The 16,722-nt window shown below is 37.3% G+C and overlaps 1 protein-coding gene across 14 annotated transcripts in view; it reads left to right on the top strand.

Annotated features, from left to right (window-relative positions):
• LOC128238533 (CUGBP Elav-like family member 1-A) overlaps positions 1-16,722 on the top strand; it is a 136,721-nt gene that overhangs the window by 77,723 nt on the left and 42,276 nt on the right. For all 14 annotated transcript variants that reach the window (XM_052954554.1, XM_052954549.1, XM_052954544.1 and 11 more), the window contains one exon: positions 10,895-10,977. In XM_052954554.1, the coding sequence (XP_052810514.1) occupies positions 10,895-10,977 (83 nt within the window). The remainder of the gene's footprint in view (positions 1-10,894; positions 10,978-16,722) is intronic.

Here is a 16,722-nt window from a genome sequence, read left to right as displayed (position 1 = left end):
ATTTGGAATCATTATTCCTTCATTATTTTTTTTAAATATACTCAATTACACTTTTTAACTATTTAATTGTGGCATTTTATAACTCCAAAACAGCAATAAAGTATAAATTTCCAAATGGGAATTTTATTCAAAGTTTGGGACCCCCACTGTAAGTGTATGAATAACCTTTATTGCTATACAATGTTCAGCTTCATTAAGAATCAATGCCTGCTTGGAATATCTACACTGGAATCTGTCTAAATAATTTCCACCACTCGATCTGTCTAGGATTGCATCGGGATTGTCCTCTATCATCCATACATTGTGATATCACCAAATTGGACCAAATTGGATTGTATTTGCGACTGCAGTTCTAAGAAGTCTCATTTCAATAATTTCGCTGCTTTACTTAATGAGGGGGGTAGTCTAAATTGTCTTTTGTATATATATATCCAAATTTCCTCTTGTTCGAAAGGTCTTGGATCAATACAGGTCCTGTTTCCACGCACTGTTTAGCATCTTTTTTCTTTTTTTTTGTTAACTTCTTGTAAACAAACTGTTGTCATTGTGTTTCTTGAGTTTTGGCCCTTCCTTCTTGTACACAGTCCAGCAAAGCTCGGGTAAAATTCCCGCCCTGTGGGGACGAACTGCTTGTAAAATCCATCAAATGCCCCGGGGGCCCCCGGGCCCCAGGGACCCTAGGTAAGGCCCATTCTCCACTATTTTTGCCGTAAGGACAAAACCACCTCATTCACCCCGTACTGCGGCACTGGAAGGTAAAAACACAGCCCATTTCCCCGGCTATCCCTGGTATACCCCCGGTCTTGGAGGGCCATCACTGGTTACAATTGACTGGTGCATTAGTAGCCTGTGCACATTGCAGCTGGTTGTATGATTTCGTGTGACCCATGATGTCTGAATGTGTATTTTGAATGTCAAAGGGGACACGAGAAATAAATGACTGCAATTCCCACCAATCACTTTGGGACTTCCCTAAGATAAATTCTAGTCCCATAGAGTTAATTCTACTCAAACTGTGTACCTATGAAATGCTTTAGCTACTGGGGTTGGCTCTAAAGTTTCCATTGTATGGTTGTATTCATTACTATCTCTGATTTCTAAAAGGTCTTCCTTGTATTAGTTATCTGCGCATCTCCAAATGAAGTGTGCCAATGGTGTGTATTCTGCTCACAGTTTCTGTTGCATCTCAGAAGAGAGGGCTCTCTATCAACCCTTGTTCCCTGTCAAGATCTGTATCAGGGTAATTGAACATGGCAGCCCGCAGCCTCCGAGATGCTGCATTTGTAACACTTTGTATCTCTTGTATCAAAGACAAGGGGTTTAGGATGAGTCCCTCGCATGCAAATCCACTATGAGTCTCTGGCAGGGATATGTTGTAGTGCTACTTTTGTTCTGTATGTTGTGTGCTTAGTGAATAGAATTATGTCTCTGATACATGTGGAAAATATTAAAGAGCTGTACAAAAAATTGTTTTTATGGGTATTTCTTTCTACCTGCTCCATTTGCTCTGCCACCTTTTATAACAGCTGTATGAAACAAGGCAACATGTTATAGATGAAGGGTGTAATGGAACAGTTTATTACTTGTTTGTTTCTCCTCTGATTTCTCTTTTATGATGTTTCCTCCAGCTTTGGCTACAAGGTGTCTATATGAGATGATACTCTATGGGCGGTTTGTTCAGAACTTTGTGAAAGTTTGCAACATCATTAACGTCAGTCATCGTTGATTAAACTTTCAAATCTTATCTGCTCTCGAAGTTTGACTGATACTCTTGTGACCTGCAGTACTTCTAACATGTTTTAAGACAACTGTGTATTTGTTTATATTTGAATATAGTAGCATGTCATCAGATTTCTCACGTTTAGAAGTTAACAACGATTGTGTTATCCACGTTGTTAAGTTTAACATATTTCTGACCAAACGACCCAATGTTTTTGTATTGAATTGTAATGAAGTCCCGGGTTTTTGTCTCTTTTAGTACTTGTGAGTGTTGTAGCAAAACAGTTAACTACAATGTGGGGAATCTTACACATTCTGCAGCATATGTATACATGTATGCCATCGTGGTCATGATTGTCACTTCCAAAAATCATCAGGAAGGCCTACCTATTGCAGGTGCTCCAGCCAGAATGCTTATCTGCCAAGCCAAATGGCTTATTAGTGGTATTACTGGCCATGAACCTGTGTTCCCGTTCAAATTATGTGGAGATTACCTGGTGATTGGTATGTGGTCTACTGATGGGTATCTTATGGTTGACATGGACAGGTGGGACAGGCGGAAATGGTTACCTGTACATTGGGATGACAGCTACAGGGAATGGGTCATGTTAGCTTGCCTCTACAATAGGGAAGATTGGTCTGTGGCATGCAGGTCATAGAGGTCAAGGCTAGGGTTGTGGGTTTATGTCTCTGATATGATGATTAAGATAAAGGGTGTGGAACATGGTAATGGTAGGGATTACAGAACTTGACATGGGCTTGGTTGCATGACATCATGTGTTTGGAGTCAGAATGTCCCAAACTATTTGGTATGACCTATTGAAGAATGGTATAACCTACTTGATTAATGATAAGTTATCCAAACAAAATAATTTATCAGATAAATGACCTGGATTGTTGACAAGCAATAGAACATGTTTGATAATCATTGGTGGAAATTGCTGTTGACATGTACAGCTCCATTTCATTTGATTCTCAATCATGATTATCTTCCTGGTATATTGAACAGATGCTTCTACATAGTTATATTGCCAGGATGATAGAGTTTGAGAAGTATGACCTTACTGCTTCACTGCTAAGGCTTTGCTGACATATGAAAATTAAAGCGGACACTGGCTGATAATATAATTATGAAAAATATAAATGGCGACTGATAATGTTTAGAAATTACTTGGAAATGCGCAGACTTATTTAGAACCTGTGTGGTCTTCTATAATGGTAAAATTACATCCCTATAAATGTATTTCTTGCAGATTATATTGGCATGGAAAATGGGAGAAATCCCAATGAAGATGTGTCCAGCTAATACAGCTTGATTTACGAGACTGGGCAGTTATTGCCTGTCTCTGCTTTCCAAGGCTTTCCTAGATGGTTGGTAGATGCCGTAATTGTCTGAAAGCAAATAATGTTAACTAGGGTTCTTCTCTTATTTATGACCATTTCCAGGGAATCAGTGAGCATAGATTGTGTCTCTCCTTTTTCCTCGGGGTAATTAGGTTATGTGGAGCAGTTAGCAGGAATAATCAGAAATGACAAATTAAGAGACACTGCCGATGGCCCTGCCAGGCTGACCACCCCATAAATCTTGTCCTTTCAGACTGACCACTCTATAATTATTTAACCCTGCCATTCTTTACTACTCCATAGTTCCTCTGCCCTGACAGGCTGACTACTACCTTATAGTTTGGAGGGCAAAAACAGTATTCTTCTGCCTGGCCAGGTTGACTTCACCATAAATCGTATGCCCTGCCAGGTTGACTTCACCATAATTCCTCTGCCCTGCCAGGCTGACCACTCCATAATTCCTCTACCCTGCCAGGGTGACCAATCCATAATACCTCTGCCTTGCCAGACTGACCACTCCATAAATTATCTGCCCTTCCAGGCTGACCACTCCATAATTCCTCTGCCCTGCCAGACTGACCACTCCATAATTTGTCTGCCCTGCCAGACTGACCATTCCATAATTCCTCTGCCCTGCCAGACTGACCACTCCATAATTCCTCTGCCCTTCAAGGCTGACCACTCCATAATTCCTCTGCCCTTCCAGGCTGACCACTCCATAATTCCTCTGCCCTTCAAGGCTGAACACTCCATAATTCCTCTGCCCTTCCAGGCTGACCACTCAATAATTCCTCTGCCCTTCTAGGCTGACCACTCCATAATTCCTCTGCCCTTCCAGGCTGACCACTCAATAATTCCTCTGCCCTTCTAGGCTGACCACTCCATAATTCCTCTGCCCTGCCTGGCCAGGTATGAGGGCTTTATTTAATTCTACGTCACACGGATTAAGTGTGCTTTGCACATGCCCCCATGGTTATTACAACGTTATACCCAGCACTCTCAGTTTGATTTGTCCACTTGCAAGGGAATGGCAGCAGGGCTCTTCGATAGAGGAAAATAACATCGGTTTGGTAAAATGGAGGAAAATACTGTAACAGGATTCATAAAATGTTCAAATTGTTTTCAAACCTTTTCTTCAACAAACCTATTGACATTATTATAGTTAATGAATAGCACTTCATGGCTACATTTGCTAAATGCTTAGAGGTCAATGCTCCTCTTACCAAAATAAAATAAAGATGATTTTTTTTTTTACCTGACCGGCTGAGTAGGGGGAAAATATATACTTTATCAAGAGGGGAAAGATGCGATAAAAACACTGACTCTCTTTAAGATGTCTGCCAATGGATTCCATACGACTACTGCATTAAAGTTAAACTATATTTTAAATTTGGAAAATTTCGATTTCATCTTAGAAATGCCAGACAAGATAGATTGCTTTGAAGTTATTGAATTCAATGCATCAATTTACTGACACTGTGTTTGTGATTTGCCTCAAATTGTTTGCTGTAAGTACGCTCTTGCGCATCCCATTGTAGACAAGTTTTATCCTCCTACATGTATAAGAAAATTGTTGATTTTTCTTCAGAATATTTTTTCTGAAATTTTGGAAACATCTTTTGAAGTAATTTGAGCTTTTCATCAATTTTTTTTTTTCCTGTTGTAAAAATGTAGAAATGTTGTAGAAAACTCCTTATAGCGGTTTTCCAATGGCTTGTGGGTCAGCTTAATTAGAATTCCAATAAGGTTTAAGATCACTCTTAGATAATATGTTGGGCACTTTTGGGATTATCAACAGTAATGCCATATTCCTGTATTGGGCATTCACAATACAATACAGTCAAAAAGGGCAGATTTGATGCCCATATATCAATATTTATAACAGTAACAGTTTAAGAGACTGTTTCCAGGAAGAACTTTCTATAGGAGACTGTTTCCAGGAAGAACTTTCTGTAAAAGACTGTTTCCAGGAAGAACATTTTGTGATGCTACTGCATTGACATTTTCGGATACCCCCAATACATAACTATGCTATGCTTCCTTGAGTACCGTGGGCGATTTCGCTGGGAAAATCTCGTCATCATGAATTATTAATGAGGCATTTTCATTGGTTCCGCAAGGTACCAAGATGCTTTCCCGTAGAAAAATATCCGAGCGCAAGCCAGGATTGAACCTGGTTTGCCAGTTAAGCACAATAAGTTTCATCATCAGTCAAGACCTCACAGCCAATTTTTTGGAGGCTTACTGAAAGAACTCCGTTATAGAATAATTTTTAATTGTAACATGTGAAATTATTGAAAGAGTTGTCTGTCCTGCCTCATGCATATTCATTAAAAGAGATCTTGTCAGTCAATTGTTTCACGGTATTTATGAAATATAACAGAATTAAGTACCGTGGTTGCCAAAGATGCTGCATTGATTATTAAAGAAACAATCAGTAATAATAGATGTCAGTTGCTGATCCCACTCCTGTTTGATTAAATATTCAGAAATAAAACTGCCAACATATTTGGTTTCTGTCTGTCTCTGGGACTATTCATTGTGTTTGCTTCACATGGAAGCACGATGTTGATGATCTGATGCCAGTGACCTTTATAGCTCATCTGTTTTTCAAAAAGGCATGGGGGGCATCAATGTGTTGTGCAAATTCTTGATCCATTGGTTATAACTCAAAATCTGTTCAAGATGTTCAAATGTTTCCAAAGACCATGTATAGCAAATCTCAAAGCTCTGACTGATCATTGTTGAATAATGTCCCTTCTTTGACTTTATCATTGTTGAAAAATGTCCTTTGTTTGACTATAATCTTTGTTGAGTTATGCCCCTTGTTTATCTTTAATCCTTGTTGAGTTATTCCCCTTGTTTAACTTTAATCATTGTTGAGTTATTCCCCTTGTTTGACTTAATCAATGTTGAGTTATGCCCCTTGTTTGTCCTTATCATTGTTGAGTTATTCCTCTTGTTTGTCTTTATCGTTGATGAGTTATTCCCCTTGTTTGATTTTAATCACTGTTAAGTTATGCTTCTCGTTTGACATAACTCATTGTATAGTTATTCCCCTTGTTTGTCTTTATCATTGTTATTTCCCTTGTTTGACTTTAATCATTGTTGAGTTATGCCCCTTGTTTGACTTTAATCAGTGTTGAGTTATGCACCTTGTTTGACTTTAATCATTGTGATGCCTCTGTTTGACTTTATTTAGTGTTGAGTTATGCCCCTTGTTTGACTTTAATTAGTGGTGAGTTATGCCCCTTGTTTGACTTTAATCAGTGTTGAGATATGCCCCTTGTTTGACTTAGTCAGTGTTGAGTTATGCCCCTTGTTTGACAAAAAAAACCTGTCCAGTTGAGCCTGTATGTATCTCAAAGACAAAATGTTGATGTATAGTTATATCCATGGTGTCATCTGTGAAGAGAGGGATTGTCATTGTTTTGTTGTTATAAAACTAGGAAACCATAAACAATAGTTCCATGATAACAACGGTGTTCCTGTTGTGAAATATATTGTCAGAACAACAAGTTATTATTTAAATTACTCTCCAGAATATTCAAGGGCTTTTACAGTGTCAATAGCTTGGATATTGAAATGGTTTACGGTTCTTGTCTACCACATGTAGCCATGGTGATTGTCTCTCCTCGAAATTGGGGAACCTGTTTCATGAATTCAAGTAGTGATCTTTGTACCAAGGACAGGTTTTCAACAGTAAGCCCCCACCCCCTCTCAAAAAAAGTTCTTTGTTTCCTGAGTAACATCTAAAAAAAAAATGGGCTAGGAAGAGATAAGGCATAACTTTATTTTTTATTTTTTTGAGTATTAGAATTCTGTACCAAACTGACTTTTATCAGTATAATTATATCACTAAGTAAAATGTTTTAATTATGAAATGGTCAAATTTCATAATGTCCACTTAAAAAATGCATATGTTACAAGAAAAATTCAGAAAAAAATCCATACTATGGCGAAAAATAGTGTAGGACCTTGAGGAAAAAATTGGGGGGGGGGGGGGGGGGGGGGGAATGAAAAATATGGTTAATACTGCACTGTTGAAATCCTCTTCAAGGTAGGAAGAGCTCCTAGGATTCCTAATGAAATTGCCCCCTGTTGCCTGACTTGTCTTTGTGTCTTTGTCTGTCTCTGTAGGATTGTCATCAAGCAATCCGTCAGAACGTGTCACCTTCAATCTGCGGATTCACTCAACGGCTGTAAAACCTAGTTTTTCCGCAGGCTTCATAGTTATCAACTACTTTGGGGATGAGTTTTATGGAGAAATTCTCTGTCCTGCTGATAATTGATAGTCAAGTTCTTTTCAGAATGTTATTGATGGTGAAAGAGGACAATTAGTTTCAGGAATTTCTCAGATTTGCATTTATATATGTGTGTTTTAATTTATCAATTTGGTCTTATTCACAGCTTGACTGAAATTGGGCTGAGGAGAAATGACCATTCTTTAAAGAATTCCTTGCTCTTATGGACTTACAGTAGTTGTACTATCAATTACTAAATGTGAAACATTTTGAATCGGTCCATGAGTATTTACAAAAGCTTTAAAACCAGTTTTCCCACACTTGAGAGAAAAAGGGCACACAAGTACAGCATATTGCATATGTTGCTGATTCTTGTTTGCCAAGTGATTGCAACCTATACCCAATCTTTGTGAGTGGATTACTGCGGATCTAATGGCTCAAGGGACCAAAAAACTTTATTTGTTGTTGGTATATTGAGACTCTAGTTTGCTTCAAATTTGAATTCAGGAGAGTCCTCAAATTTGAATTCAGGAGAGTCCTCAAATTTGAATTCAGGAGAGTCCTCAAATTTGAATTCAGGAGAGTCCTCAAATTTGAATTCAGGAGAGTCCTCAAATTTGAATTCAGGAGAGTCCTCAAATTTGAATTCAGGAGAGTCCTCAAATTTGAATTCAGGAGAGTCCTCAAATTTGAATTCAGGAGAGTCCTCAAATTTGAATTCAGGAGAGTCCTCAAATTTGAATTCAGGAGAGTCCTCAAATTTGAATTCAGGAGAGTTTTCAAATTTGAATTCAGGAGAGTCCTCAAATTTGAATTCAGGAGAGTCCTCAAATTTGAATTCAGGAGAGTCCTCAAATTTGAATTCAGGAGAGTCCTCAAATTTGAATTCAGGAGAGTTCTCAAATTTGAATTCAGGAGAGTTCTCAAATTTAAATTCAGGAGAGTCCTCTAATTTGAATTAAGGAGAGTCCTCAAACTTGAGTTCAGGAGAGTCCTCAAGCTTGAGTGCAGGAGAGTCCTCAAATTTGAATTCAGGAGAGTCCTCAAATTTAAGTTCAGGAGAGTCCTCAAATTTGAATTCAGGAGAGTCCTCAAATTTGAATTCAGGAGAGCCCTCAAATTAAATTCAGGAGAGCCCTCATACGGACCTCTAAAAGCCAGTTTTGCTTCTGACTGATAAGGTGATTCTCTCCCTTTGACTGCCATTGGGGGCCTAAAGATCCCCTCAGAACCCTTTGCCGGAAATGGTGTCAGCCCTTCAGTTGCCTCAGAGATCAATTTCATCCCTGAAAATGTGAAATTGCCTATCAGGAACAAAAGCATAATTATGTTGTTAAAAAAGAGTTCTGTTATATTTTGTTTTAGTTTAGTTTTTTAGAATATCCGAACTCGCTCTCACATGTTAGTTTTTCCTGAAGGGTTTATTGGAGGCTTTTAGTTTCATTTAAAGAGGCCGAGTTAAAATTTTCTTGAAAACTTAATTGTCTGTTAATATTGAACAGAAATTATGACATTTTCAAATGAGAAATTTAAGATCCAGAATGTTGTTTTGAAAATCCCAAATTGTCAGTAATTTTACAAGTGAATGCATTTAAGTTAAAAATCGATATTGCTAAGAGTCTCTTGTTGATTGTTAAGTTAATGGTGGAATGCTTAAGAAAAGACAGGAATGTAATTGTTGGGGAAAATTTCTAGAAAATAGTGAATGCTGGTGATGGAAAGTGTGGGCTAAATCAGCTCCCATGAAGAGAAATGTCTTGGTGTGAAGTGACTACTTAAAGCTGCACTCGCACAGATTGACAGTTTTGACTTTATTTTAGTTTTTGTCTTGGAGTCAGCTGGTTTTGGTATCAATGCCTTTAATTCAGTCATATAAGCTAGATGATTTATAATAGAACAGATCTCAATTGTTTGGAAGACTACTGAAAACTCATTTTTCTTAAAGGATTCTGTAACGCTTTTAGCCATAAATATCAATTTTCGAACATAAATATGAAAAACTGTGATCTGATTTTTTTGTCAGTAAGCCTTGTATCACTTGTTTTCAGACATTTACGTAAAATTTGCTCATTCCAAGACAACAAAAAAATAAAAAGAGTTGTCAAAATGGTCAATCTGTGAGAATGCAGCTTTAAGCTCCATGTTCTATTGGCATGGAAACCAACTGAAAATACCAAACTTTTGAAGTTCATTTTTTTGTCTCATTTATTTAATATTCTCCCAAATCAATACAAACTGGATGAAAAAATATCAAGTTATTTCCAACTTTTGTCCGAAATTGAATTTTATGCAACTTCAAGACTTTGAATCTAGCCGGTGTTGTCTGAAGTGTTATCATAAAATTTGAGTTTTTTCTGGTGTCGATTTCTTGGAAGTTTCTTTTAGGGTTTGTACATTTTTTGTTGGTGCCAAAGAAAACTGATAAAATCTGAAACTTACCTTTGATCAAAGATTCATTTAATTACGATCAAATAACTATCTAGTTAACTAAATCCTTTGACTTGCAAGTTTAATAAGCAATTTGTTTTAAATGAAATTTTGTCGGAAAGTTTCCAGACAGTTAGCTCAATTGTTTGAACATTGAGATGAAGTTGGGAAAACTTCAGTGGATCTAAATCAAATTTTGTCAGTCAATTATCCCATGGCACTAAAGAAAAAGATAAAAGTAACTGAGTGTTTTATTTTGCAATGATGTACGAGAAACATGAGGGTTGAAGTCTCAGCTTTTAAAACAACAGACACATTTCAAATATTAAAGCGGCTTAGAATTGTCTTTATGTGTGATATATATATATAAAAGTAATATACCATTTCTGGGTGATTCCCATGTTCTAATCATTGACTAAGCTTTAAACGGAGATCAAACCGGCATTCCATGGTGAAAAAGGTTCATGAAGTTCATGAATTATTCATGAAATAGTTCATGAACATTTTAATGAAAAGTTCATGAAGGAAAAACAGCCAATTTATTCATGAACTTCATGAACTAAAATTCATTCAACTATTTTTATAAAATACCCACTGAAACAGCATCTGGTGTGCTTATTCCCGCCCCATCATCACCTTATATTTATGGATTGAATGTTTTAATATTGCTGTATTTTAGTACATAAAAACATCTGATTAGGCAGTCAAACTTCTGCCTTGAGGATCATCGATATCCATGAATTGGCCAAATGTGTTCATACATCAATGAGCCTCAATTTAAAAAATTTAGATGTTAATATTCTCACTCATTATTTGCAAGAAAATTCTGCAATAGTCAAACTAAATTGCTGAAAATAACACTTCAATTACAATCGAATGTTGCATGATTTTTGCAGTTTGGACAGCGTTTACTTTGATTAAGTCACTAGTTTCACGATGCCACATATTTTTTTGATTAATGGTTTTTGTTATATCGGACGTATTCCAAATATGAAGCATTTGTCTGAAAAACTATGACATTGAAAAATATGTGTTCATCTCGGTAAACCAATGGGAGTGTAAATATACTTGTGTTGTTGACATGGTTACCATGGGTTACCTCTAATGAATGTTTGCTAGACACTGTTTGTGTGCTAACTGTTGTCATTGTCTGTTTTCAGGGTGCTGTTTTGTGACGTTTTACACAAGAAAAGCTGCATTAGATGCTCAGAATGCCTTGCATAATATCAAAACTATGCCCGGGGTATGTATCATTCCTGCTTTTTAGCTTGCATGCTGTTTTATTGAGATAATACGAAAGCTTTGGTTTCAATGTCCGCAGTGTCCAATTAGATTCATCAAAACTATTGTGATGCTACGAAGTATCCACTTGGAACTTGGTATACAGTCATGTAGCAAGACCCATAACTCTGGCTTATTGCCCTTTATTTACTTAAAACACAACTCAAACAAATGAGCTCTTTTGTTCTTGATCGACTTAGAAATACAACCAAAATAATCTGGTATGATGTTGTTCCATTGTAAATTGCTTTAATAATTAATATTTGGTAACTGTCTCCAGTCAGGTTTCATCTTGCACTGCTTTACATGGTCAATAAGTATTTGCAACATCATACACAGACATCGAAAAAGGATTTGTGGATGAACAAGCATTAATTATTACGTTACTATTTGGCTTTAAAGGGACTTGACACCCGATAATACAATTGCAAGAAAAAAAGTAAAAAAACTTACATAAAATTGAGATCGTTGTGTACAACGCATTGAATCTAACTTACTGTTGCATTACATCACTTATGACACATGCATCTTTCGCAGTTTTTATGCATTTTTCCAATTCGAACTAGGGTTGTCTACCCCATAGATAACTCTGTAATTTCCGCTTAAGGAAAACATTGAAGCCCTGCCAACCATATTAAGGCTTCTCAAATTCTGCCAGTCTCGGTATATTTATCTGTACTCATAAACAGATAGGATTTAAACTGGGAAACTATTCGGCGCTATTTTAAATAGGGAAACACATGAGACAGCAACATGATTGTTGAGTTCATTATTTAAACCATGTAAAGTGATGTATTATCGGCCTCCTACTAGCTTGCATTGACAATTCTAGACTTGTTTTGAGGGAATACGGTATTTGCCGATTTTTTAAATCATCTGGTGTCTAGCCCCTTTAATGCTTTTATTATTTGTGGTAATAGGTAAATGGCAGATGATTCCAAAGCCTTTCATATTTGAAATGTCAATGGTACCTAGTCTGGTATTTTTCCCATCAATTATTAACCCCACTTGATAAAATTCAAAACTTAAACAAACCCTATGTTCAGGCCTCGTGGGCTTGTGCTTAATTCAACCACCACACATTTTTTCCATGTAAATATACAGGATCATTTTTGAAAGCTTTGATGAAAGTCTTCCCACTGCAACTGCATAAAATTCAGATCCATTTTCTGCGAATCAATGTTTTGCATTGTAGACAATTTCTATTCCTGGCAGAGTTCTTTAGTTACCTTATAATGTTATTTCTGTTCCTCCAATTCCGAGTATAACGTCATTTCCAAAAAAATAGCAATTTTGCATGTTCTCTGACTGACGTTAAGCTAATTTCATTAATTGACCACACTAAAGATGCTTGCTTGTTTTGCAAATGAAGCTCGAAGCTCAGTAAATTGAGCATCTAATCGTAGATAATGTTAATTGTACATAGAAATGTCAAAATTCCAAGCAGATTCCTTTTCGAATTGCTGTTTGCTGTTTGCCTGTCTTTGAAGTGTTTCTTTCCGATTATCTCCCCAACCCCCTCTAATGTGTTTCGTGCTGGTTTTACATGACCTTATGCCCTAACGTTCACTGATTTACTTAGTGCTGAAAAGGAGGTTAGTCCTGATTATGTCATCAATCAAAAATTAGCAACAGCTTTTTGTGCCAAGAGCATTAGATTTTGGTAATTTATGTTAATTCCAGGGAAATTATATTCAATTGGGGTGCGAAATTGTCTGTTCATGAGCTAAAATGGAAATTTAACAAGGCTTGATTTCAGGTTGATTGATAAAAATTGCCTGTGTTTTGAAAACTAGGGACTTTGCGTTGTCTTAATAAAACTTTAAATTAGATTTGTACATGAACTTTTTGATATTCACATAAAAAAAACTCGGCAATGTCAATAAAAGTATGTGTGGCTTGAGTACCATTACTCTTACTGAAATATTTCTTGAGTAAGTGCCTCTTGATCAGCTTAGTAAATCAAGGACACACATTGGCATCGAGATATTCTTGCATAGTTCTTTTTCTCTAATTTGATTACACCCTGGTTGTACTGTATACTACTCTGCAACTGATGTGACAGTAATTGTAGCAGTCAGGGAAGAAATCCGTGAACTATGCCTGACATACCGGCATCTACCTTTCTGTGAGAAAAACTCTGGTATTGATGATGTAAAAAATATTAGACCCGTTGCGAATAGGAGGAAACACAAATTATTATGTAACATTTTTGGCTCTCTTTTTTTCGAGAGGAAAAAATGTAGGTATTGTCATAACCTTGGTATCTTCAAGGTGTTGCAATTATGGCGTGGTAAACAAACGTTAATGTTTGCCATTATATAAATTAGCAAATCATTTCACAAAGTATACATGAAACTTGGTACACACGTTCAGTTATATTAAACTTAAGGTACTTATAACACTTGGTACGCACATTTGTACGCTGATATGAAACTTACGTCACTTGGTATGCACATTTGTACGCTGATATGAAACTTATGACACTTAATATGCACGTTTGTATGCTGATATGAAACTTATGACACTTGGTACGCACATTTTTACGCTGATATGAAACTTATGACACTTTGTACGCACGTTTGTACGCTGATATGAAACTTATGACACTTGGTACGCACGTTTGTACGCTGATATGAAACTAACGTCACTTGGTACGCACGTTTGTACGCTGATATGAAACTTACGTCACTTGGTACGCACATTTGTACGCTGATATGAAACTTACGTCACTTGGGTCACTTGGTACGCACATTTGTACGCTGATATGAAACTTACGTCACTTGGTACGCACATTTGTACGCTGATATGAAACTTACGTCACTTGGTACGCACATTTGTACGCTGATATGAAACTTACGTCACTTGGTACGCACATTTGTACGCTGATATGAAACTTACGTCACTTGGTACGCTGATATGAAACTTATATCACTTGGTATCCACATTCAGTAATATTAAACTTATGACACTTGGTATGCATGTTCAGAACGTCAATATACTTCTGTGTAGCAAGTGAAATAATTCTGGCAAGAAAACTTTTGAGTTTTGTGCCCCTAAGATGGCTGTGACAAGCACCCGGTTACATAAGAAGAAATGCAGTCCCAAAATCCATGCAGTTTCCTATAATTAAACAATGTTAGATATTTCAAAAACACTCCAGAATGTAACATTATATTTTAAGAACATCGCAAAAGTCAAAGCTGGATTTCAACTTCTAAGAAGGCATCCAAAACATGAATTGTTAAGTCTTGACTGAAAATCATTGAGTGTAATGAGACTGGCAGAATTAAAGAAGCCTAAATATGGTTGGCAGGGCTTCAATGCTTTCCTTAAGCGGAAATTACATAGATATTCATGCGGAATTAGATTGCCACAGAACCTCATACTTTGGAGGAATAATGTTTAAGCCAGGGGGAGTGGTGTTTAACTGGTTCGATTTGATGTCTCATTGTCGTCATTCTTAGGAGATTTGTGTGCTTTTGTCTGCCAAAGTGCTTCTCTGTCCGGAAGTTTTCTTGGCAACTTTTGCTGGCCCTTTAAATCCTATGGTTTAGTTCAGAATGATAATTATAGCTTTATTTTTTGGCTTAGTCATACTTAATAATTGAGAATCGTCATTTATCCCAACAGTTGAGCGTTTTCTTGGCTTAGTCATATATAGAGGGTCATGATTTCTCCAAATTGTTGAAACTCCATAGAAAAGAATTTTGCTTATAGTCATCCTCAGAGACATCGTTGTTGTCATACAAAAACCGTCATGTCTTATGCCATTGCAAGAGAAAAACTGAAGAAAATTTAAACATGAAATTTGGAACACATCATCACCATGGTAATTATTGATATGTATATGACTTTTGGTGTAGTAAGGCCGGTAACTCTGGCATAAGTTTTGTTGTTGATTCATCTCCCTTGACAAACTGTGAAAAGATTTCCAATGTTGGCATCTTTATGGCCTAGAAACTGCAAAACTGCAGTGAAACAATTATTTTGTGTAACATAGAACTTAATACACTGGTACATTTTAACAAATGGGATTCTCTTTGAAAATTTGAAATTTCATGTCTGTTCAAGGGATGTTACATCTCTGACTAAAACCATATTCATTTACTGCTTCGAACAGCTGATTTAATTTTCCAATCAGTTACTGAGATGTTCTTAATTTCTCCTGTGGCACATGCAATATAGCGGCAAATTTGCTTTCTAGTCTTTCATTAAGCCAATTAGCTTGTTGAATTCTGGTGTCTTATTCTGAGATAACTTAGTATTCAAGGAAATTAGGGTTTAATGGTTTTGTTAGTGTATGACTTCAAATGTATTACACTGATGGTGTTTCAAGTGCAGATGCACTGTGAGATACTGTTATCATATCCTTGTTATTGCCAACATATTGCAGTCATAGCCTTGTAGGGGCTATCATATGGCAGTCATAGCTCTGGTGATGCCTTCATATGGTTGTCATAGCCTTTAGTAGTCACCATCAGATGGAAGTTGTAGTCTTGATGGGGCTATCAGATGGCAGTCATAGCCTTGTAGGAGCCATCAGATGGAAATTGTAGTCTTGATGGGGCTATCAGATGGCATTCATAGCCTTGTAGGAGCCATCAGATGAATGTTGTAGCCTTGTAGGGGCTATCAGATGAAAGTTGTAGCCTTGTAGGGGCCATCAGATGAAAGTTGTAGCCTTGTAGGGGCCATCAGATGAAAGTTGTAGCCATGTAGGGGCCATCAGATGAAAGTTGTAGCCTTATAGGGGCTATCAGACGGCATTCATAGCCTAGTAGGAGCCATCAGATGGCAGTCAGCCTTGCAGAGGCTATCAGATGGCAGTCATAATCTTCTAGAGGCTATCAGATGGCAGTCATAGCCTTGTAGAGGCTATCAGATGGCAGTCATGCATAGCCTTGTAGAGGCTATCAGATGGCAGTCATAGTATTGTAGAGGCTATCAGATGACAGTCATGCATAGCCTTGTAGGGGCAATCAGATGAAAGCTGAAGCCTTGTAGGGGCTATCAAATGGCAGTCATAGTCTTGTAGGGGCTATCAGATGGCACTCATATTCTTGTAGGGGCTATCAGATGGCAGTCATAGCCTTGTATGAGCCATCAGATGAATGTTGTAGCCTTGTAGGGGCTATCAGATGGTAGTCATAGCCTTGTAGGGGCTATCAGACGGCAGCCATAGTCTTGTAGGGGCTATCAGATGGCAGTCATAGTTTTATAGGGGCAATCATAGCCTTGTAGGGGCTATCAAACGGCTGTCATAGCCTTGTAGGGGCTATCAGACGGCAGTCATAGTCTTGTAGGGGCCATTAGACGGCATTCATAGATTTGTAGGGGCAATCAGATGGCAGTCATAGTCTTGTAGGGGCTATCGGATGGCATTCATAGACTTGTAGGGGCTATATGATGATTCCAGCTTACTGTGGCAATTACTAAAAAAAAAACTGTACAAGCTGTACAAGATGTACTCATGAAACTTGGTACAGATCTTTCTAGTGGCAATTGTAAAGCCCATTACTCTAGACATTTAAATTATGTTTGAGTTATGTCCCTTGGCCTACTGCAGACATTAACAGACAGGCATTGAATCACCTTGCAATGGTCTCCTTGGAACCTTAAGAGGGAATGGATTCCCACAAAGCAACTGACAATAATAACTACTTGGAGATTAGTGAAAATAATTAGAAAACGGAAGGAACACATC

The sequence above is a fragment of the Mya arenaria genome, chromosome 6 (assembly GCF_026914265.1).
Source record: "Mya arenaria isolate MELC-2E11 chromosome 6, ASM2691426v1".
NCBI lineage: Eukaryota > Metazoa > Mollusca > Bivalvia > Myida > Myidae > Mya > Mya arenaria.
Note: the sequence above shows the minus strand (reverse complement) of the source record. Positions and strands in the feature narration are given on the sequence as shown.